The sequence below is a fragment of the Diadema antillarum genome, unplaced genomic scaffold (genome assembly GCF_040938485.1).
Source record: "Diadema antillarum isolate AM-2024a unplaced genomic scaffold, OU_Dant_1.0 seq00001216_RagTag, whole genome shotgun sequence".
In the NCBI taxonomy this organism is placed as follows: Eukaryota; Metazoa; Echinodermata; class Echinoidea; order Diadematoida; family Diadematidae; genus Diadema; species Diadema antillarum.
The window spans coordinates 929,856-956,044 of NW_027272008.1; the positions used below are offsets into that span (position 1 = coordinate 929,856).

General features: G+C 38.3%; 1 protein-coding gene across 1 annotated transcript in view; it reads left to right on the forward strand.

Annotated features, from left to right (window-relative positions):
* Positions 1-1,619: 1,619 nt before the first annotated feature.
* Positions 1,620-26,189, forward strand: part of LOC139744880 (SHC-transforming protein 1-like) — a 128,385-nt gene continuing 103,815 nt past the window's right edge. Inside the window, exons 1-2 of the mRNA XM_071655290.1 lie at positions 1,620-1,990; positions 9,618-9,942. Of these exons, the coding sequence (XP_071511391.1) occupies positions 9,772-9,942 (171 nt within the window). The 5' untranslated portion in view covers positions 1,620-1,990; positions 9,618-9,771. The remainder of the gene's footprint in view (positions 1,991-9,617; positions 9,943-26,189) is intronic.

Here is a 26,189-nt window from a genome sequence, read left to right on the forward strand (position 1 = left end):
GTTGCTCTACATGCTTCGAGTAAACCGAGATGATTTACGCAAGAAAGCAAATTTCAGTGTCGCGAAAATCAGTCTAAAATCAATGACAAAAACGATGATGATAATGACGACTGCTGCTGGAAAAGATGAAACAGACGAATAAAGATAAAAGGAAGAAATGACGAAAGAAGGAAGAGAGTGGTATATTAGTAGATTTGTAAACATAAAAATTATTCATTCACTGTATATTCCAAAGAAACCGCTGAACTATCTGGTATAAAATGACCAACACACATTTATGTCCGACATATATCATTAAAACGTCATCTCTATGTCATTGCTCCATCTCTTAGCATCTGGAAATGAAATGTGTGTGTGTGTGTGTGTGGAGGTTGGGATGTATACTTCAGCCCATTCTTATACGGTAACATGTTCGATCTTTTGTTGTTTTTGTTGTATCCCCTTTACTTTCCGCTGAACTGAATTGTCATTAACTATCGATAACTGGAGCTTCAAGAGAATACATCGACATGGTATGCCATTCAGAGGGAGACAATAGGTTTTATTATTTCGTATCCTTTGGTGTATCGTTATTTCTTATAAGAGTGGTCTGTTCATTCACCTGGCCCAGAAGGCCTTATTGTGTTTTGAAATGAAATGTGATTTTGAGGTCCTACCAAAAGACATTCATTTGAAATGCCGATTTTTGTTTCTCTTTTTGTATTCTGGCGAACAAAATGTTTCATTAATTTTGTTTGCATATCTTTGTTGTGACTTTGAATGGTTGTACTTTATTTGCATTGTAAAAAAGTATAAGCATAACTTATGGGTGTACTAGTATTCGAAATTGTTTTTTGTTACCCTCCACATTCAAGATAATTATCTGCATGTAACTATGACTGAATATTGTTATCAAAATTAAAGTGTAGGACCTAGGCTAACCGATGACTTGTGAGCTTAAAGGGATGGTACAGTATTGCTGGAGATGAAAATATGGCTTTAACTTTTTTTTTGCGAGATACCAAGAAAACACCTGTGAAATAGTACAGAGCATACCATTTTAAGAGGAATTCAAAGTTTATTTGATGAAAATCGGGTTTGGAATAGCTGAAACATCCAAAAACAAAGTAAAACAAAACGATCGTAATAATATGTGGGTCCCACACTTTACTAGGATCTCTCTGTTTTGGATATCTCAGCCATTTCAAAATCAATTTTCATCAAATAAACGATGAAATCTTTATGGAATTACATGCTCTTTTATATTTCATAAGAGGTTTCTCACTATCTCACCAAAAAAAAATTAACGATAAAAACCTGAAAGTTAAGTCTCAACCAAAACTATACAAACCCTTTAACTTTTCCTTACTTGCACAGAGTATAATACAACTCAATGCTTATTAAACATTGACAATAATGCGAAGAGGAAGCAATGTCATCATGCTCAAAATATTCTGTTTCCACAACCTTCTCGGTACACTATTTTGTCGAAGCTGTCGAAGTGATTATCACAGATGGCGCTCTTCGGGTAAGTGGTTCCGAGCACTTGTCAAATTTCCTGTCAGATGGCTGAATGATGCGGCGACAGGCTAGCTAGCTGCAGCAGCACTGCGAAACGTGAGTTCAGGATTCAACCCACCTGCGCACAGTCCATAGCTTGGGTGGCAGAAGGAATGTAACAACTCACTAGTACGTTGATCCATGCGTGCCAGCTGTGTGCGTGTGCAGTACGTACGAGCCAGTGTCAACAAACACCAAGCAGAAAGGGGTGAGCGGTACGAACTCGGGTACGTTTTAGCAGGTGCAGTGTGGCAGACTACAGGATAGAGGAGGAAGTTGAAGGGTAAAGGGCTTCGTGGAGATACCGTTGCGTTGGCCGGATCATCGTCACACCGGAGCCTATGCTGGTAGTTCTCGTACTGCTACGACTACGATAACCTCGAAAACTGGTTTAGAATCACAAATAACACCATGTGATTATAGTTATTCCACAGTCTACAGCAGGCTATAGGTAAGTAACGAGTAGTCGACGTAATCATATTCATGGTAATGTCTATCAAATTCTATCGACCAAGACGACATGACACTGGATTGACAGTGACAAAGACAAAAGTGAAGAATAAATACCGTACCCAGCACTGTAACAGCAGTAGACGTCTAACGTTAGTCTATAACGTTACGTTTTTATAGGGTCTACACGTTTGGTATTGTACACGAGAAGTCAGTTAGTCAATTAACCCCGTCGCGGGGCGCTGTAAAACACGTACGTATTTGTCCGTATGGGGTCGCTGCTGCGGTTATTAGTCAATGAGACATTGCACTGTACCTACTGTACATCTGAACCTCGTTATCAGGCATGGCTTCTTCGTCATAATGTTCCCATCATAGCCTTCAACATTTACAGAGACTCCAACTCTCCCGTTTTCGACGGGAGATCTCCCGCCGAAAACCCATTTTTGCAAAATCTCCCGTTCTCCCGTTTGAGATTTAATTTCTCCCGCCCTGGCTCAATGTCTCCCGTTGGAAAGGATTTCTTACTTATTGCTATCGTATGTTGCAAAAATAAGCCTTAGATAGCACCAGAGAGCATCTATAACCCTAGGAACTTCGCGCTTCGCACACATAAACTTGGGTCTCCCGTTTGCTACGGGTTTCAGATGGGAGAAACTCCAGATCAGAAGGTGCTTGGGGTTGGAGTCTCTGCATTTATCTACAGCCAAAGTTTACAGCCAGGCAGAAACCACTCCACAGTGTAGTGTGTTTACACACTGATATACTGGATCTAGCTTGATCCCACCCATGCATGTAGCCAACCCCAAGAGCCAAGTAAGCTTTAATTACGTTTCTCAGGGTGTAGACTACGGTACTGGAGCTATACATTGTGGAATATATTATGACTCATTATGAATATTACTGTATAGACAGTCTAGCTGTTTACTTTCGCGTACAGATATTTTTGCGAATTAGAAGGTGACAGACATTTTCGCGAGATGTTGATTTCGCGAATTGACACCAATGCTATCTTGCATGTATTGTTACTCTAGTGACGTGTATGGCGACATTTTCGCGTGTTGTTAAATTCACGATCCAACTGTGATTTGCGAAATTCGCGAAAATTAAACCCTCGCGAAAATAACCACTTATACAGTATGCCACCGAACATGTACAGTTGTAGACTGACCAGACAGACGCCACTTCGCACGACGGCTACTGTACATTGACAGGGCTGTGTCTAGTTATTATCTAACATGTACCGCCGACCGGTAGCCTAAGTGCTAACCAGCAGAGTAGATTATCCAATTATTAGTACATGAATATGTACAAGTATGGCATATTATATTCCACATACTAAGAATCTTGCTATAGGATTGGTCAAGAGCTGATCACGTGATGAAGCGTAGTTTTGTCCATCACATCACCTGAGAAGAATAGTTTGTTACACTCTATGATGATAGTCCTTTTGTTTCGCTGATCTTTTAGTCCACACAGTCCTAACGCGTGATATAACTTACAATTTTGATTACGTGCGAAATGAAAGTGCGTTGCACTGTGGTCTATCATTTGACCTGGGTCAAGTGATAGACCACAGTGCAATGCACTTTTATTTTGGTGCCACGCGTGGGGCGCGGAAAGTTTGTCATCTACGCGCATACCATACATATAAAGTAAACTACGTAGCCTAAGCCCTTAGGATACCTAAAGACAGCTAAAACGGTTTCAGATGTGGAATAAAATGGGAATATCTAGGACCCTAGATGTGGAATATAAAGCAAATAATCAACTTTTGGTTTCAGGCAATGAGACAAACTATCACTTCCTCGGCGATCTGAATGTGTACGCTATCTTCCCTCAGCTGCGCTTTGGAAAGATAGCTACAAGTACATCCAGATCGCCTCGGAAGTGATAGTTTGTCCCATCACCTTCACCAACGTTGATTATTTGCTCACTAACTAGATTCTATAGTTTCTGAAAATCTGATCTGAGTAGGGATTGTCGACATTGTACTAATTTCCTTTTGGAACCACTCATTCTTTTGTTTGCTTTGTACTATCATGAGAAATGTGAACATAAAGGTGTCAATTATAAATTGCTGTGGTAATCAGCTTACTCTTGAAAGTAGAGAGTGATGTTTTACTGCGTGGTGCTGTGATGTCTAGTACTGTACCGTTCTTTGCTAATTTTTATGTCAGTCTTAGCTGCTTAGCTTCTCTGTATCATTTATCAGTATTTGTCTCAAAAGATTCTTAATATTTATCATGTAATCTAGGATATAGAGTGTGAATATACCTCAGACTATAATGAGAGACTATTCAAGTGTTGTTTATGTTTACATGTCTTAAAAAAGTTGTCAGACCAGGCAGTTTGAGACCTGTCTGCTTAGCATAGATGACCACGTAGCATTATCGCACACTTTTCCTGTCACTGTAATTAAGCATGAAGTCTCTTTCCAAAAATGCAGGGTACACAGTGACATGAAAAAAGAAACAGTTAACACCCAAATTAAAAACACAAATGTACATCATGTATGAATACATACTTTTGTATATCATGTATTCATACATATATCATGTATGAATACATGTATGCGTGTATGATGTCTCCTATGCCGCACGATACTGCCTGCATCATGGCAGACAAACTGCATTTTGCCATACCTTGACTGCACATGGTGCTTGACCATTTCCTTTCAGGTTTTCTGTATATATTTACTTTGCAAATACTGTACATAAGAGTTGCCAGAAGCAAAGTATTCTAATAAGTCATATTGAGTCATTAATTGAATTACAAGGTGCAGTGTATAGTCAGAATTTTATTTCTGTAACCTTTAAAATTCTGCAGAAGTACCCGTAATCTGTAGTTGTCAGGAGAAGTGTCTCCTTAAAAAAAATGGATGTATTTTCTTAGTTTTCAATAAATGGCAAATCATGAAATTCAATTTTTTCCCCCCAAACACTAAAAAAACTCAAACACTTGATCTGATAGTTCTGTACATTCGCAGAATGAGATTCTGACAAAGGGGATACATTTAGAGATTGGAGTGTATTAGGTACAGTATATTTGATACTGTGAAGTGTTAAAGACTAAACTGCAGGATTGTTTTCAAATTGTGATTATTTCATGAGCTCAACCATGTAAGAACCACACTATAAGATATTTATTAGATACATCTGAGCAGTGTAATACAGTAGTTGTCTGAGTACAGTAGAGCATCTGCAAGCATTATTGAAACTTTATTAGAGTAGCATATTCAGCTTGGCTCGCAAAGTCATTCTATCTCTTTTAATGACTTTGCATGTAGGACTGATACTTGTTTCGCAGGCAGCACATAATAATGCACCTGTCATATAAACTCCCTGGCATGCTATACTGTAACTTGTTAAGTGTCTTGGTTCTACTTTCACATTGTTTAGCTCACAAAGTCACTCTCGGACTATTTTGTAATGACTTACTGATTTATAATGGTTTTGCAGGCAGCATGTACAGTAGTTGTTCACCCGTCATAACTATTAATCTCACCTTCCTGGTATAAGCCTGTTATGTCTCAGTTCTACTTTCATAATGTAACCACTCTTGATGTATTCTACACACTGCAACGCTTTGATGTCAAAACCCTCATGGTTGTAAACACGCAAGTACGCAGACATAATTGGTTTTTCGGTTTTGCTAGTGGTGAATTTCCACACACGGAATCAGTAGGAGAAAGATCTGGCTTGTTTCCAAACTATCTGGCTCTTAACAAAGGTCTGAGCAATTTCGTATGTTTTGTTATTGAATTCTATCAAAATTCTATTTTAGTGATGCTATGTTTCACATTCTGCTTTGTTTTAAGGTGCTGTTACACAGGTTTGATGCCTGTGTGTATTCAGGGCTCTCAAGGGCAACAGTACTCCTCTGTTGATGGAAAAACAAAGTTGAATACATACAGCTGATAACCATTAAAGTAACATGAAGCGCACAATATGCAATACGTACATACGGTATCAATTTTATTCAGTGGTTTTGATTAGCATGGCATATAGCTATTGTACATATGTACTCCCCCCACTGCAGGACGCTCTTTTCGTTCTGTATTCTGCATATAATGTAAAGAGATACTCTACTCAATTGAAGGGCCACTTTTTTTTTTTAATGACATAGACGGATTTTAAAGAAATTGATGTACTTAAGGTGAGATTGATACAATAGAAAAGTAAAAATTTCATAGAAGACAGTAAATTCAGTGTACACTTGTACGATGTACATTGTACATACAGTGTACATGTATTCAATGAGAAAATTTGTGGAATTTCAAAGTCTCATTTACAATATAGTGTACGTACACGTGTGTACAATTGTGTATGTGTTTGGTTACAAAACATAAAGGAATTTGGGGTGATGATGTCATCACCTCTCAACTCCTTGTTGACTTTTATGGAATTCTTCAGTTTCAGAATTCAGAAAGATGAAATTGTATCCTACAATGTGCATACAGCATAATGTACACTGTACATGTGTGAAAGTATTGTAGAAGATTCATGATTTACTGGTATAGCAGTGATTTCTGGTGTCCTTTCAAGAAGCAAAGTTTTTAATTGTTGGAGCATTGACCCTTGGTAGTCAGTGATTCTTAATTTAAATGTGAAAACCAGTGTTGGGCCATTAGGCTACATCATTACAGATCAAAGTTTATTGAGTGTTTTATCTCATGGAGTGAATGGTAAAAAGACACAGGAAACACTCAAATTCCATCATGTTATGCCCCAGTTTCCCTCAGAACCAAGTGTCACGGTTTTCCTCATACTGTATCCTGCCCCTAATTTTCATAGATAGTCATCCAAGATGACAGTCTACATGTACATCAATTATTTGACAATGTGCTGCCTTCGTCCCAGACAAGGCATATACAGGGAATGTTTGTTTATGACATACAAAAATGTAGTATATACAGTGTCTGGCCTTACACTGTTTACACTCAGCTCTGGTACAGTATGAAAGACAGAACTTGCACAAAAGCTTGTACATGTATTTCTGCATGACAAGCATTCCTTGAAAAGCTTTACATACAACTGTATGCATGTACAGGTATTGTATCAGTCTGAGTTTATCTCAGATGATCAGGACTTGATACTTGCATCAAAATCGAAACTGTCAGTGAAGTGCACTTAAAACAAAGTCAATTTGTATAATTTAAAAGCATTGTTTTGTGGAACTCAGTGACTTTGAATGCACAACCATTGTGGACATACACAGTGTACATTGTACACTGTATGTACGAAATGAGATCGTAGCAAAAGTCTCCATTGGAAACATTCAGGAAATAGAAAAAAAAAAGTTCAAATGCAAGCCTATTGTTTTCAATTGGTTTTAACCCGTAGAGGACGGTTTGATTTCGCTACAACATAGACTCCTGCCCGAGTATACTCGGGACTCATCCTACATGTTGATAGAGCTTAGCATACTGTATATTGAGATGAAGACATTCGTAGCCTACAATTTCTACATTTTTGCAAAGAATAATTGATCTAAGTTCCATAGATGATTGATGATTTGTGATCTTCATCAAATATTCATGGTAATAATGCAAATTTTAAATTCAAATCTGCATTGTACATTGTACCAGGTAATACAGTATACATTACTTTAGCACAATATATTGTATTTACATACTTGTTATGCATTTAACCTATGTTGAACCTAATGAATAGGCCTATAGTATGACCACCAAGAAATCCATGAAGCTTAACTATTTAATATCTTTTTAAAATTATATACTTACAAGTTTGTATAAAGCTTACCAAAATAATTTACATAATGCATGGATATGTATCATTTCTTGGAGATGTATCAGTAAAGAAATCAAAATGTACCATGGGGAGGAAAGGATGTATTTTTGTTCATTTCATTTTTCCATTCATTTATTTTTGCCATTTCCAACAGAAACATACAGAAATTGAATACATACATTTCATTCTAGTACATAATAAAGGATGAGTTTACAAAATATTGTAAGTATATGGAAATGCTGGAAATGGGGAGGAATGCTAAAAACAGTGCTTGTAGGGTGCATTCCCCCCACACATGTATAATACAACAAATTGTTACCCTGTTCGTGATCACCTGTTCTGGTCATTATTGTACTGACACTTACAAGATATTGTAGGGAGGGGGAAGGGGGAAGGATTTGCATTTCAAACAATATGATGTGTGATTGTTTTAGAAAAAAGAAATACACTTAAAATTCTTGTAAGGTTGAAATAGACATCATATACAACTCTCGTTTATGCAGCAAAGAAGGGGAATACATGTATGACTTGTCATGCTGATAGGCTTTTATTGGATAGAAAGTACCGGTATGTTAGATTGAAGCTCAGTGGTCTTCGCCCTTATGTGACTCAGTCTGGGATGCCTTTGGTTATCCCAAAATAGGTGTAGCTAATGTGGTTGTAATCCTGGGAATTAATTGATGCCACTTAAGGACTGTGTTGGGATATTCCGGCAGTCACTGGAGGCTATTGGGGGGAAGAGAAGAGAACCCAGATACCTTCATGTTTTATTTAATCATGCTCACAGGTAGGTTATCCTTGGCTGTGTATCATCTGTGTTTGTTTGTTTGTTTGTTTGTGTGTGTGTGAGTGTGTAAGGATACCAGTACATAGTCACCCAGTGTGTGATTTCTGTTTAAAAGGTTAGACTGTCAATCACAAGAAATACAATTTAGTGCCAAGTGTCCTTCCCATTTATGTACAGAATTTTTAAGTGTGTGTAAATATTTCAAGTTTTGCTGTACAGTCATAGGCAGAAACAGAAAAGTAATTGTCACTTATGTAACCCATTATTCATTCTTCTGCAATAAAATTTTTTCATGGATTCAGAAAATACACTTCATGGAGGTATGTAAATGGCCAGATCTATTCCTAAAGTTTGTATCACCGTACATTTATTGCAAGGGAGACTCTGTAAATAAGTACATGTAGAGTGCTGTCAAACAAGGCATTACAAATAATATCCCCCACTTTTCCATTTGAACATTCTGCCTAGAGTGCCCTTCTTTTCTTTCCATTCATATCACTTACTGAACAGTTCAGACTGGGTCCTGTGTCTTTGGGAAAGTCCCACACTGCTGGACTTTCCCCTCCAAAATCATAGTGTGGATGGATACTCAAGGGACTTTAATATTGTGGTGTCCCATGAAACTTGGTGGATTTCAGCACAAAATTTTGAGGGTAGAGTGATCTTGAGCTTGTAATTGATACATTTGTAGGGCCTAGCTGTGATTATCATATGCGCGCATGCACAAACTCTGGTGTCAAATGGCAGGGCGCACCTCTTCAACACCACACACTACCCAAACTGTGCTTGCCCCCACAGCTTAGAGACAACTGATAATAGTAGTGTGGACAGTCAGTCTTGAAACAAACAAGATCAGATAGATGGTCTCTCTTGACTATCCCTGAGACAAGGGACATATTAGTGTGAACAATGAGTACAGATGCCCTACACTAGTGGGATTATGATTATAAATAGCACCTGCCAAGTGCAGACTAATCAGGATTTTATGAATTGCTAATTTGTGAATGACCCCTCCCACATACATGTATGCTTTCACTTCAGAACCAATAAAGCTATTTAATATCCCTCTGTTTTTGTACTTCCAACAGCTGTATGTCAGATGTCATCATCGTGCAGTAGCCCACACATCTAACGCAAGAGCTGAGAAGAGGATCAAGAGATAGAAGTGTCACACCTCTGGACAAAGGGATCGAGGGAGAGAGCTAGAGAGAACGAGGGATAGTGGACACCAGCTCCTCCACCATGTCGGGGGTCATGAGCCATTTCAAAAAGAACAAGGGACCAAATGTGGTCGGTCACAGGTCAAACGAGGAGTTGTGGACAAGAACTGGGACGTTCATCAACAAACCGACAAGGGGATGGTTGCACGTGGAAGATGAACTAAAGGATGGAGGAGTTTGTTATGGTGTCAGGGTAAGATCCTTCTTTCTTTCCTTGATTTTTAAAACTTTCTCATTTCGTTGCACTTTGGGTTTTACCATTAAAGACTTTTACAATGCTTTCTGGTAGAAGAATCGCATACTATAATTGTCATTTATTTTCCTTATTCCTGCATGTATTTTGTACAATGTACATTTGTAGTTGTAGGAAAGTGCATGTACACTGTGTACATACATGTAAATGTGTCGTATTACTCAAGACCCTTGCTGTAAGAAGGGGTTACACCATATTCCTGCCTTCAACAAAGAATTTAGTCTGTTCCTGACATATTGTAGTAAATCTTAAAAGAGATACTGTAGATATTGAAGCAACTACATGTAAATCACTTTGGTTCAGTGATCAATGCATAATTTGCTTTAATAATACTTGTCCATGTATCGATGTATACATGGTTGTGGTAGTCATTTGCCATGATAGATTGTTGCGAAGTGTGATCTGGGCCCCATTTCATAAAAGGTTGATACGATAACGACTCTTGCTGGAATGGCAATTGTCATGGTAATGACAAGAATCCAGCTTCCTGATTGGCTGTTGCTATTGGAAGTTGCCATTCCAGCAAGAGTTGTCATCCTAACATATTTTGTGAAACAGGGCCCTGCATGGTCGTTTCTTGAGTTCATCGTCAACATAGCTTGATAAGTCTCCTTGAGATGGAAGTTTTGTCCATCCCATTTTTTCTGATGACATACAGGTGTATCTAAGATCTTAGGGTATTCTGAGGCAAGAACACTTCATATTACAAGGGGAAAAAAATCAAATAAGGTGAGCATCATGTGTGATGCACCTATTAGAAATCAGCGTTGATTTGGTGAGTGTACCTCCAAGTAGATGCTGATCTAGTATTGGTTCATATTGGCAAAACTGTGCATAATTTGTTGCTGGGAAGGGGATCAGTATTAAATACAGTGCTGTCCATAACACTTTAAACAGATCACGTTTGAAGCCATGCAGAAAGCTGCAATTTTATCTTAATTGTGTGGGCAAAAGCAAACAACCTAATATGAAACAAAATATGAAACCAAAACGAGATTTGAGAACGAGCAAGGACTGTAGTGTAATTAGATCTCAACTGTAAAAGCCCAGTGCTAAAACAGGTAAAAGCCATGCGCAAGTGTATTCAGCACAATGTGTAGTCTTGTCTCCGGCTCTGAGAGATTATTTAGCTATCCTGACAATTTGTGGAGACTGTCAATGATATTGTCACAGTTCAAGAGTGTCTATTGTTTTATCAAATTTGTATTTTAAAGGATGTTGTGAAGGTACTCTTGCTTTGATATAAAAAAAAAAGATAAATGGAAGAAAATCTTGAAAAACAATCACAGTTCTTGTGGCCAAGCCAGAAGGGAAGTATGGTGTGAAATTTCACACTTGCTGTGCTGATGTTTGTTGCCATCTGCTACAGAGGTTTGTCAAAATGAGGAACACTTGCCAAAGTCAGCAAATTCAACTGGGCCTTTAAAAGTCTCGATTGTCCAGTGATCACGTCATGCTAGTTGTGGTTGATTTGGATTGCAAAGAATAAATAAATGTTTTCGAATCTATAGTAAAAGTAATTTGCAAACTTTGAGATGGGCATCCTACAATACAATACCTACAACTTGCATACTAAGTTTAGGTACCGGTACTATGAATAGGTTACAATGGGTATCTTACAATGAGTAAACTCTAGACATTTATCACAGTGCTTCACAGAATAATATCAAGCTTACATTCAGGGGGTAGGGGAAAAAAAAACAGAAAAAGAGGAAGAAGAAGAAGAAAATGCCAGTGGATATAAGGATCATTGTATTTTATACAACTATTATGCTCAGTGTACCTTGGTCAAGTTATTTTTAAAGAGAAGACAGTCACATACAATGAAATCTTCCGATAAATCTAATCTACTCGACCTTCAGCAGTTGTATTGAAGCAAAACCATGAATGTTTGAAAGCCCACAAAGGATCATGGTGAAAACAGTCTCGAGCTGTCACACAGCAGATGTATCAGTTGTGTTCCGTGCCACATGCCCAAAAGCCTGAGCCGTAGAATTCGGAGACGGGTGCGGAAGGACAACTGGCATGAATTCTTTAATGGGCCGCAAAGCAAGACAGCGGTCTCCGGACCATGAAATTTGTGCTCCATGTTTACCGTCTGGACTGAGGCGATTACGATTACGGATGTGAGCTTCTGTTTCCCCCTCCCCAATAAGCTGCCGCCACCACCGTTAGATGTTAAATCACCCGATGCACAGACACCATCTGCAATGTTCATGACAGGAAGGAAGTTGCACCCAGGACTCGTGGCTGTCGAGGTGTTAAACCATGGCACTGAGATTGGAAATCTATCGCAAGTTGTGTGTCCCCTATAGATGTGAGGGTATTCTGAGGCAAGAACACTTCATATTACAAGGGGAAAAAAATCAAATAAGGTGAGCATCATGTGTGATGCACCTATTAGAAATCAGCGTTGATTTGGTGAGTGTACCTCCAAGTAGATGCTGATCTAGTATTGGTTCATATTGGCAAAACTGTGCATAATTTGTTGCTGGGAAGGGGATCAGTATTAAATACAGTGCTGTCCATAACACTTTAAACAGATCACGTTTGAAGCCATGCAGAAAGCTGCAATTTTATCTTAATTGTGTGGGCAAAAGCAAACAACCTAATATGAAACAAAATATGAAACCAAAACGAGATTTGAGAACGAGCAAGGACTGTAGTGTAATTAGATCTCAACTGTAAAAGCCCAGTGCTAAAACAGGTAAAAGCCATGCGCAAGTGTATTCAGCACAATGTGTAGTCTTGTCTCCGGCTCTGAGAGATTATTTAGCTATCCTGACAATTTGTGGAGACTGTCAATGATATTGTCACAGTTCAAGAGTGTCTATTGTTTTATCAAATTTGTATTTTAAAGGATGTTGTGAAGGTACTCTTGCTTTGATATAAAAAAAAAAGATAAATGGAAGAAAATCTTGAAAAACAATCACAGTTCTTGTGGCCAAGCCAGAAGGGAAGTATGGTGTGAAATTTCACACTTGCTGTGCTGATGTTTGTTGCCATCTGCTACAGAGGTTTGTCAAAATGAGGAACACTTGCCAAAGTCAGCAAATTCAACTGGGCCTTTAAAAGTCTCGATTGTCCAGTGATCACGTCATGCTAGTTGTGGTTGATTTGGATTGCAAAGAATAAATAAATGTTTTCGAATCTATAGTAAAAGTAATTTGCAAACTTTGAGATGGGCATCCTACAATACAATACCTACAACTTGCATACTAAGTTTAGGTACCGGTACTATGAATAGGTTACAATGGGTATCTTACAATGAGTAAACTCTAGACATTTATCACAGTGCTTCACAGAATAATATCAAGCTTACATTCAGGGGGTAGGGGAAAAAAAAACAGAAAAAGAGGAAGAAGAAGAAGAAAATGCCAGTGGATATAAGGATCATTGTATTTTATACAACTATTATGCTCAGTGTACCTTGGTCAAGTTATTTTTAAAGAGAAGACAGTCACATACAATGAAATCTTCCGATAAATCTAATCTACTCGACCTTCAGCAGTTGTATTGAAGCAAAACCATGAATGTTTGAAAGCCCACAAAGGATCATGGTGAAAACAGTCTCGAGCTGTCACACAGCAGATGTATCAGTTGTGTTCCGTGCCACATGCCCAAAAGCCTGAGCCGTAGAATTCGGAGACGGGTGCGGAAGGACAACTGGCATGAATTCTTTAATGGGCCGCAAAGCAAGACAGCGGTCTCCGGACCATGAAATTTGTGCTCCATGTTTACCGTCTGGACTGAGGCGATTACGATTACGGATGTGAGCTTCTGTTTCCCCCTCCCCAATAAGCTGCCGCCACCACCGTTAGATGTTAAATCACCCGATGCACAGACACCATCTGCAATGTTCATGACAGGAAGGAAGTTGCACCCAGGACTCGTGGCTGTCGAGGTGTTAAACCATGGCACTGAGATTGGAAATCTATCGCAAGTTGTGTGTCCCCTATAGATGTGATGGTCCCTACCATCAAATCCCTCCTTTGCCCGCTTCACTGGAGCAAGCTGTGGTGATTAATGCAAATTTTCACATCGGTAGTTCGTAAAATCTGGTACAGAATAGATTTGATGCAACATCAATTGCGTCTGCTTCAAGCATGCCTTGTTCTTTTTGGCGTACTTTTACGGACTGACAGGCTTGAAACTTTGAACAATGAACAACAATCTCAAAGAGTTGTACACTGGGAAATAACTTGTTTACCATGGTGGGAAATATTGGGAGATAATGCTGGGTTCATGAATGTACTTGTAACAATCTCAAAGAGTTGTCCACTGGGAAATAACTTGTTTACCATGAGTTTATGCTGGGAAGTAACTTGTTTATTGGGAGATAATGCTGGGTTCATGAATGTACTTGTAGTGATGTTGCTTTCTGAAGGTGATATTTGAAGTAGCTATGAAAACAAGACTGGTTTACATTTGTTCATGGAATATATATATCATATTTTTTTGGCATTAAAATGAAAGCCATGCGACCAATTGAAAATATTCTGCAAAGTGGCATAGTATGTATCCAAATCTGTACATTTTGTACAATTTATAGGAAGAGAAGTCATGACTTGTGGAGGGAAGTGATTCATCTGACACCAGTGTCCTGTGGGCTTGTTATGTCTTTTTATAAACTGCAAAGAGATGAAGGGTAAAATCATTGTAGAGGGTGGATTCAGGCTAGTGATATTTGACCAGGGTGACTGCAAATCCACTTGCCAAGTGGTCTGGGGCAAGTAAAACTTACTGACAGGTATAAAGCAAGACGTAAATGGACTTGCCTGTTTAACTATGGGACCCTTGCCTGAATGCCCATTTGGGGGAAAGTACAGCTGTAGGAGAAAGCATCCATTGTAGTGATATAATGCCCTGTTTAAAATAACATGATTATATTCATTTTACCAAAATACAAAGGGGATGGCAATGTACAAGCTCAAAAAACTCTTCAGAATGCAATAAATTATACAGATACAGTAGTATGAATATAAACAATCGTGTACAGGTGTAGCTGTCAATTTCCATCAATTGAAGTATTGAGAGAGTAGTAATCTTTTTGATTGGGCGAAATAAATTAAGTGAATCCACCAGATATTTTATCATCAGTATTGATATTAGATAATTATGACTGTGATGATGAAACCTAATCATGCTATCATGATTCTCAAGGAGATTTCCTGAGGAATTTTTCCGGAAAAATCCCCCTGGACTATAATCGTCCATCAAGCACCAAGAAATAGCAAGCAGTATTTGTCATTGTACAAACATATAATGTGCAACGAGTGGATGCAATATCCGACATCTGGCTTTTACTGAGATTAGATTAAGTGCGAGTGCTGGCCTTTGGCTGCTGATGAGTTAGCCAGTTTCTGGGAATTCGTGAAGAGTATGTGTAGATATGTGTTCATATTGCCCTATGCTTCATTGATTACTAAAGCTGTCCTAGCAACATTGCTGCAGGCAAACAGGAGATGGAAAAAATGATAGAGAAGTTGAAGTGGTGATGGTCTGGAAAATTGTGAGAGCAGTTGGATGTGTGGAATGTGAGACTCTGTTAATAGAAAAAGGATATCCTATGTATCAGGTGCCTGTCACTTTCCTGATACATGTAGTGATTGATCACAAGAATATCAATTTCATCATTGTCTGTATTGCTTACATGTTCTAGAAACAGCTTTTGAGTTGGTTTGTTCATAGAGGCAAAAAGATTGGATGTAAACTGTACATGTAGTGTGGGATATACAATGTAGTTACAGAATTTACTTGATGCTTTCTCATTATGCATTTGTTTCTTATCCTTGAACCAAGCCTATGAATACTGTGAAAGCTGTTATTTTTGTGAGGGTTTTAGTTTTCATGAATTTGGCGAATCACTGTTAGGCTGTGACTTTGACAGCGCACAAAAATATTACGAATGGACTGGTGTTAGGAGACATACTACAGCCTTGATGTCAAATCAAGAAAACAACATCTCGCGAAAATGTCTGTGAGCACCTACTCATTCACGTAAATGTCTGTGACCTCCTCGCTCACAAAAATATCTATATGTTAAGATAATGGCTTTTCACAGTGTTAGTTGTCCCCGCCGAACGAGTTCGAGCAGGGGACTATGAAACGGGCTCCGTACGTGTGTGTGTCTGTGCGTCCGTGCGTGTGTGCGTCCGTGTGTGATCAAAATGTTCAATTTGCTACTTCTCTGTCATTTATGAGCCAATTTTGATTCTGTTTGCTTTATATGATAGCACTACATGGGAGCTTTAAAACTTCTACACAGAATTTCAGTTGTGACCTTTGACCTTGACCTTTGACCTATATTGTACATTTGCTACAAAATGCTACTCCTTCGCCATTTCTAACCCGATTTCGATTCCGTTTGCTTTAAGTGATGGCACTAGGTGAGGGCTTCAAAACTTCTACACAGAATTTTGACCTTTGACTTCTTTGACCTTTGACCTTGATTTTTGACCTATATTGTACATTTTGCTACAAAATGCTACTCCTTCGCCATTTCTAACCCGATTTCGATTCCGTTTGCTTTATGTGATAGCACTAGGTGAGGGGTTCAAAACTTCTACACAGAATTTTGACCTTTGTCTTCTTTGACCTTTGACCTTGATTTTTGACCTATATTGTACATTGGCTACAAAATGCTACTCCTTCGCCATTTCTAACCCAATTTCGATTCCATTTGCTTTATGTGATGGCACTAGGTGAGGGCTTCAAAACTTCTACACAGAATTTTGACCTTTGACTTCTTTGACCTTTGACCTTGATTTTTTACCTATATTGCACATTTTGTTACAAAATGCTACTTCCGGCGGGGACATATATTACGCACGGCGTAATTTCTACTTTTCCTTGTTGTCTATGAGTCTGTGCCCTTGCTGCTTTTACATGGAAAGAAACATAATACACTACGTAGAGTATATTGAGTTGATGTTGAGACTAGCGGAGTACACATCAATCATTTATGAAATGTAAACTTTAAAAGTGTTCAAGAGTTTGACAGAGCTACCAAGTCTCCCTGAGTCAGCAGAAGGCTTCCTGGAATATATTTCTTTGTATATGTCCTGAAAGAAGAATACGAAACTCCCTGATTCAGGAATTATTTCTGCCTACTGAGATGCATGTTTAAATTGGATCTGCCTGATTGCTCTGTGGAATCTCCCTGAATATCATGGATGAATGTAGGCAGCCCTGATTTAATGCTATAGCCATTTAATTGCATCTCTTTTTTATCTTTCTTTTTTTGGGGGTGGGGGGGGGGGGGGGGGGGGGTAGGGGTGCTCCAGTACTTAAAAATTTTAAGAAAAAGTAAACATGTCCAAAGTTATGATGAAAGTAGGCCTACTAAAATTCTAAAGCTCCTTGACAGTTTTTTTTTTAAATTTAAGCTCAATATTAAGCAAGTAGATGAGAAATACAGGTTCTGTGTATTACTGTTAAGCAAATAAAATGTGACGGCATCATACAGATGATCATCGGGGGTGGGGGGGGGGGGGGGGAATTTCCCCAAAGGTGGACTTGGATACAGATAGTAGAAAAAAAGCAAACATATTGAAGCTCTGTGCATGCATGTTCAAATAAAGGCTATTTGTTTCAGTGCCATAACATGTACACATATTTTGCTGTGGATACCTAGAAATAGCATTGTTTGTGTTGTGACTGTTGATGTCTCTGCATACATTGTATAATTAACACTTTGCATTCAAGGCAAAATGTTGCCTTGAACCTTCCTACAAAATCTAACAAATTGTTACAACTTTTATATGATTGCATGAGAACAATGTCCATTGTTAATGACCAGAGTCATGGAAATCCAGAGCGACAATGAAAAATTTTCGATGATAATCTGAGCAGTTCTTTTCCGGAGACTAGACAGCGAGTGACCTTGGTTTCTGCTCTGCATTTAACTTGGTGCAAACAGTTGTGACGTATGATACAATAAGTGTGTGTCTTTTTCAAGGCATTGCTGTTTCCAATTGAGAACTGATTTCAAAGTATAATGCATAACCTGCATTCAGGGTGTTTCTTGACACTGTAGGGAAACTTTGCAGTAGGTGTGTCTGTCTCTATTCAAAATTATTGTGCAGAAATTTCTATCATGTGCACTTAAAAGACTTTATTTGTGTGTGTGTGTTTGGAATCCTGATGATTGTTCCCTTCTTTTTCAGGAAGTTGTGTGCTGTAAAGTGATCTTTAGCACATTCTTTCATTCTAATGTACATGTATACACTGTACATGGTGGGAAAATGTCTGCTATTTAAAGAAAATTTGAACTTTGGAGTCATTGAAGGAGAAGTCTTATGCAAATTGAGTCATTTTGTACCATGTTTGAGGTACATGTATAATATACATGACTGGGATGACTTTTGGTATGACCCCATCGAACAGGGTAAAACCACATAGATCATCCGATATTAATGTATCCTAAATATGTCCCACTCTAATATGTCTGCTGGACATCACATGCCCTTCTTCAAGTGAAAGGAAATGAGAGGGGAATGACCGCTTGGATGCAAAAAGGTCATCTTCTTGTGAGACTGAGAGTAAAGCCCTGAGGTTCTATCTCTGGCTCATACATTACCTTGTAGTGTTAACAGCAGTAGGACAACAGGCATCACACTGTTACAAGTTGCACAGCCCTATTCCCCCTCCCCCCCCCCCAGTATTATGCATTATAATAATAATAATAATAATAATAGTGGCTACTTGTATAGCGCACAGGTCCACTTTTCAGTGCTCATGGCGCTTCAAAAATGAAAAGATATCAAATATTTACATGCATGTGTATACATATTCAAACATTTCAACAAATAAGAAAATGGTAAACAAAAACAAATATATACCAAATAAAGAATACAACATATACCAATTAAAAATACAATATTGATCCAATATTAATAACATACAGCAATTACAGTCCTCAGTATGAAAGGAACAGATAAGTTTGAAGTTTGGATTTGAATGACTCTGTAGATGACAGTTCCCTTAACTGAAGAGGTAACTGATTCCACAATTTTGGTCCCATAACGGAAAAAGCACGATCACCATACCCATGCTTTACTCTGGGTGTTTGGAGTAAGAATGCATCTGATGATGAACGTAACCTTCGTGCCGGATTGTATTTTTGAACAGAATTACTTATGTATATTGGGGAAAAAGAATGAACTGAATGATGTACTAATAACAGAATCTTGAAAATAATCCTTTTTTCTACAGGTAACCAATGTAAGGAACGGAGAACTGGTGACATGGAATCAAACTTATTGGTAAAAGTTAACAATCGGGCAGCAGATATGATCCATTATGAATGGATCATAAGCCTACATCGCATACAGAACCATATACACATTGCATTTCCATGTATACCTCTTTTGAGTTTTTTTTTCTTTGAAAGAGATCAGATGCCACTTGTTTGAATTATAAAATGAATCATGAAGAGGAAAATCCACTGAGCACTACATTAAACAATAGTAGTGGCAGTGGAACCATATAAAAATTCCATCATGAAAATGTTAAATGAAATGACAATAAGCTACAAAGTTTAATTACACTCCTGTTAATACTGCCCATTGCACCATGTTTTGATAGAGCAAATGGTCGTGTGACTGTATTATGTAGAGTTGAAGGACCATTGCTGTATACATGTATATGTACAGTTTCAATTTTCTATATTATAGTATAAAAGTAAAAGTGTTTTTTTTCCAAACTTTTTGTCCTTCTTTTCAAATTGCAGACTTCTTTTACCAGACCAAGGTGCACTGTGCAATGCACTCCCATTATAAGGAATATAGTTGTAATGAAATTCCTGTTTAAACATTAAAGTAAAAATTCAGGCCCCAAAATTTCGATACAACTATTTAAGAAAAATGCTAGTGCTAGTCCTGAGGACTTCATTATGATGGGATTTGGCTGTGGTAGAATTTATTAAAACTTTGTAGGCAGTTTCAGTATGTGAAATACTGTAAAGGGCGTTGTGTTTCTGGCTGTGCATGAGAACAATATCATTGTGAGCAATATTAGGGTCCTTGTTCCAGGACACAATTGTCCCTCCTGTTCTGGATGAGACCAGTGTAAGAGGAGAGCTTGTCACGAACTGGTGTCGGTTCATGAGAAAGAGCATTGTCCAGAGAGGCATGTCCTGGCTATCATTATGGTCAGGGTTCTGTCTGACCATTGAGAGCTGGACAAGCATCCTAAAGTTTTGGGCGTTGAATCACCTGGCTCTAGAATGGTCTTGTAAGGTCAAGGGTGTGCTTGTGTGTGTGTTTGTGTAGATCTGTCAATGGGACAGGAAAAAAAATTCATTCAAGAAGTAGGGCCTTTAAAAAAAAAATACTGAGCAAGTGAACAAGGCACACCAAAACTAAAGTAAAAATGCCCCCTAAAGGTCTCTCACTTCAGCAGTCATTAGAGCTCCTTTGTTTTCATTTTTGTCATGCCAATGTATTACGGATAAGCATTCAAAAACAGTTGGAACCTTGCAGCTAATGTTCAGTTATTAAATTTTTTTTTTTTTCAAGGATAATGATTATGTGCTATAAAATGAATGGAGCTATATTCTTTACCTTCCCCATGGCCATTGTTTAGGGTGGCAGACACTGAGGTTGAGTCTGCCGCCATAGTGGTACACGCGTGTAGACAAACAAAACAAACAAACAAACCCACTTTAACAATTGATATCAACTCTGTGTGTGTTTTGCACTTGATCTTCTACCTTTTACAGAAGAAGCAATAAGATAGCAGCTAGCTACTAAGTTGATAAATGAATGGGATAGTATGCAAAACTTCGAACAACAGCAAAATGTTATGAAATACAATCGAAATGATTTGATTGCTATTCTCTTTTTGTTTGTCTACCTACTGTATAGTGTGTGTGTGTGTGTGTAGTGTGTAGATGGGGAGATAGGTACAGTAGATACTTACCATGCATGGATGAAAAAACAGACACATGGACAGAGGGAGATAAGACAGGAAGAGAGATATAATATTATAGCAAGAGTAAGGGCAAGTGGCATGCAACATAGAGCTATATGATAGACATATCAAGTGCCCTGATCATGACAGGTTTAATGTCTTTGATCAAGTACAGCTGAGATGAATAAAAACACAGGCACCAGTATCTGTGCATGCTGTATTTCCTGTCAGTTCTGAGAGAGGATGCGAAGTTCTGAGAGAGGATGCGAAGTGCTATCAGAGCCGCACACCACTTGAGAATTGGTGTAGAATTCAAAGTAAACAACACAGACATCCGCTGAATTTTCATGGCAGAGTGTGGTCCTTTAAACACATCTATACGTATTTGATTTGATTTGATTTAATTTGATTTGATTTATTTATTCCCTGTATGCCATTTCTTTTTCAAATACTTCAGCTTTCTGCAATTTCATCTACAAAGTACAAAATAATGGTAGTATACTTTCAACAATTATCATCTTTTTTGTCAATTATACAATGCATCTGTAATATAATTACATGAGTAACATCTTAATAATTTGCATACAGAACGATTGCCAAAAGCACAAAGCTTGACTGTTTGGCAACCGATAACAAATAACATTACAAAGAAGAAAAACGAGGGTCCAACATGATGCTCGTGGAATAAGGGTTAGAGAGAGAGAGGGAGAGAGAGAGAGAAGAATGGAAGGGGAGGAGATGATAAAAAAAACTCCCGATACTAGTCTCGCCAGATCAACTCGACATACCTATTATGTACCTAGACACATACATACATGCACATATTTATACAAGTTACAAGTTACAGTGATCTATTCACATAAGTGTTGCTTTTTTCATGTAAAAGTTACATTGAATGAGAAAGAGAGAGAAGGAGAAGAAGACAAAAAGCATTCATCTACACAGCATAAATTTCTACGTGACATAAATTTCTACGTGTTATACATATTGTAGGAGTTGTTGTGTGGAAGACTGGCTGTATTCAAGTCTACTAGGATGTTATCTTGAATACACAATCATGTTTCCAGTAATTGCAGTCTGTGAAGCTGGCATTTGCCATTATGGGGAAGCTATCTCATCAAGAAATTATTCCTAATAATAACACTATCAAAGCAAAGGAGATCACTAAAATCAAAGTGAAATTGACTGATGAGAAATTATGAAAGTTGGAATGTCATTTAATGAGATGTTAATGCCCCACACTACAATTGTATGAGCAACTAAATAATGATTTGCAAAATTAAACAAAGGAAAGAAATCCATTCATGTCTTAAGACATTGTACTGAGATGAAAATGCAATTGCTCCTTCATTAGTACTTATCGATCAAGGAATAGAATTAATGCTGATTGTTACGATTGTATAAAATTCAAAGCTGCTTCACACAGTCTCAGCAGATGCAGTGAAAACAAAAATGCCATACATGTATATTTCTATCTGAAATATTCAAAAAGAATGAGTGGAATGAAAACATCAAAATGTGGGTGTGGCACCAGTAAAAAAACAAAACAAAAAACACACACATGCACACACACACACACACACACACACACACACACACACACACACAAATATAAAAATCAAACAAAATATGGGGCTAATGTGTCAGTCTGTATGAAGAAGGTACAACTGAAAATGTACTACAATGTTTACATTTACATATAAATGTATTACACAGTATCAAACACATTCAATGATATCTGCCATGTCCACTCTTGTGCCCCGGTTTAGAGTGAGTTGAGCATGACATTGCTGAAGTGCCTGCAAGAATTAGCCCATGTCCTACCCTTTCATAGGGTAAGCCTACAGCTACACACACTATAGGCCATAGGCCATATCCACTGAAGGAAGTTGAGGGTTTCCTGCCATAATGGCACTCAGAATTAGAGGCAACGAAAATGAAAGCCGCTCAGTAATTGTTCATTTGTACCCTGTACCCTGTTTTTTTGTTTTGTTTTGTTTCTGTTTTTTGTAGACAATACAAGTACACATTTGTAGTGCACAACTGACTGGAGTTCAATCATAAGATCTGTGTCTTGAAATTGATTTTTGTACTGTGCAGAACATTGCATGGCATTGGCATATGATACACAGGTACAGGTACGTTAGGTATAAGAATCATCCCACGGGAGCAACTGATGGTATTTGCAGTTGCCATAGTGATAGCCAATCAGATGGCATCACTGCAGTTGTTTCCAAGGTAGCTGAAAAGGAGAATAAGGTTTGTGTAGGGCCTATACCCTGTATGTCACCTATGTCATCTGTTAGTTGGGACTTTGGTCTGTACACCTGTAGTAGTCTGTTGCCATGACAACAGCCCAAAGTTAATTTCTATGGCAGATTTACAACTTCTTAACAATCACTTGTGGAGCAATTACTGCAATTGTAGGCATATGTAACTTGCCTATAGCAGTATCTTCTAGTATTACCCAGTAAAACTTCATTAACATTGGAATTTGATAAGTAGTACTGGGGTATGTAAGCCATGCTATTCACCCAAATCAGTTGTCACTTTATTTCAAAAGATTAATCAATGAATGCTTCAGAAAAGAAGGTTGGATTGAAGACTTTTGTTTGAATTTGCATCCACATGCATGATACAGTCTTGTTGGCAAATTAGCAAAATAGCATTTGCTAGTCTGACTGCGCCTTTCAGGTTGTGTGTGTGGATGACTGTTCCAAACCGCAATCAGTTCTGGGAACTTTATCACTTAATTTTCTAACAAAGATGTACTGGCACAGTAAAACTTCTATAGGCCTGTGAGTACTTCAGAAGAAGATTTCTTATGACAATATTGTGTCACAACAAGTACAAAGTATAATTTTTTTCAATGCTGTAATCCATTACAAAGGTAAGTTTTTGGGGAATTGTGTAGCATAAACCATCATCTTTTCATCTTTGAATTGGGTCCAGTGCATTCTGCTGCATTATCTTTTACTGGAGAAAGATCAGATGGATTAATGCATTATTAAGTCTGCGCCATATGAAACAAGCTATCAATGAATTGGGCACATCTGCCATAATGTTTATAAAAGGGTGTTTAACCTGTTGAATAACTACAAATCACATGTGCAATGAAGCATGTCTGTGATAGCTTTTCACACAATGGGTATAAAGGTGTATGATCCGCTGCACTTTACAGTACTTCAAGAGGTTTTCTTCTGAATAATACCTTCCATGGGGGAAAACCACTGTGTTTATATGTAACCAAACTCATGGTGTATACATCTTTATTTTTAACCCAGAAACCTTTCTGAGAAAACCCATGATTGATTTACTGACAAATGATACATTATGGTCTGGAGCATGCCATTAAAAGCTTCTGGAGTATTTAGGAGAATTTTAGAATACATGTACATACTTGTAATTCAATGTACATTACAACGGTTGTACAGCATGTAATATAAAAATGCTTTATATTATGTACATTTACTGTACTATATTGAAAACAATAATTCTACTGACAGGCTTTTTAATCATTTTAACTGTTCTCCTCTTGTTTCACCTGGATCAAAAAGAGTTGCAATGTATTTTAAGGAATTGTAGACTAAAGCTCAGATGTGTTTTTGTGTTTGCTGAGAAGTATTAAATATCAGTGGAGGTTTTGCACAGTGGTTTTATAACTGCTGTCGAAAACAGTGCCTTGTTTTCTACCACTGCATGACCTTTGTTCACAAAAATTACCACTTGCCTGCCAGTGGGCAGGTCAGACATCATGATGCTCAGGGTGTAGCCATGGCAACAGCCAGTTCCCTCCTATTGCTTGTTGGCCTTACCGCAAAACTCCCAGACACAGAGTATCTGTACAGTTGTACTTCTTGGCTGTACTACTGTACATGTCTGACAGTCGCAAACTCACAGATATCAGGGTACTGTAAAACATGATATATTCGCGGTATGAAAATTTCATGAATTGGAGCCGATCGCCTTTCTCGCAGCAAGAAATTTTTGTGAATTGCCACCGGCATCCAATGCATATTGTGTAGAAAAGCTCTTTCGAATGTTGACGCTCGCGAAATTCACGAAATTACAAATGCACGCGAACATTCCTCGTTTTACAGTACTTGCCTAGTAGCTTTCACATGTACCGAGAGTGCTTAGTTTGAAACACGATTGTAATGATGCGTCACTAGAATCAAGTTTCAAATGAAAGCATTGTTGCCACCGTGTGAATGCAAACTGGAATCGCGGAGGGTGATCCGAATCGTAATTTCAGTCATGTTTCAAATGACGGTCGGGAGGTGTTTTCCATCATGTTTCACCGGAATTAAGCAGCAAATGACCGTGTGAACACAATTGAACTCCAATCGTGTTTTAGGGGGTGGATGTGTGAAAGCAAAGAGTGTCAGCATTTTTTTTTTTTTGGCTCTTTTTTGTTTTAGCAGGCCATGATATGTTGTACCTAATGTTATGGCGAAGTGAAGCTCTCAGGAATGTGCACTCTGGCCCTTTCGAGGGCAGGGATGTAAACATTTCACTGTTTGATGAACACTAGTATTCCACCTAGACTACAGAACCATAGTTGTATCAGACACAATAATGCACTGTGAATCTATCTGTGTCCCCAGTGGCAAGACCATGGTTGATGAGATTGGAATACAGAATCCAAGGGAAAAGGCAAGGGTCATGCCACATGTGAAATTCAGAGTGGGTTTTTATTTTTGATTTCTTTAGTTGGTGTTGTTTTATTGCACTTAATACTTTCAGCCATGAGATATTTTGCTCTTTGCTGTCATTCCTTCATTGAAGTGCATCAGGAATCGGGACATCCCATTTGTCTTTGGCCGTACAGGAACTGCTATTAAGTTTAAGCCGTAAAGTATCAAGAGGGCTTTTTACACTTGCAAATTTTTGCTTAGTCCCGTACCAACAGTGGGGCTAAGGTTGGTACCGGACTTTTCTTAGCCCACTTTCTGTTTACACTTGTTTTTGCGAAAGTGGGCTAGCCCCACCGATAATCCCGTACTATCTGGCTCTGCAAAATAGCAGGGTTAGCAAGCGAGTGTAAACAGAATGAAAAAATGATCCTGGGCTAAGCGACGGAGACAAAGTCCGACCCCCACTGACCAATCAGAAACGAGGTAATCAAGTGCTGCCAGTGCGTGCGTGTACTTGTACAGTGCACAGCGTAATCATGAATATTCATGTGGTTTGGAAAGTATGGGGCTAAGAAATACGAGTGTAAAAAGGTCAGTTTTCTCCTTAGCCCAGGACAAGAGCTTAGTACGGGATTT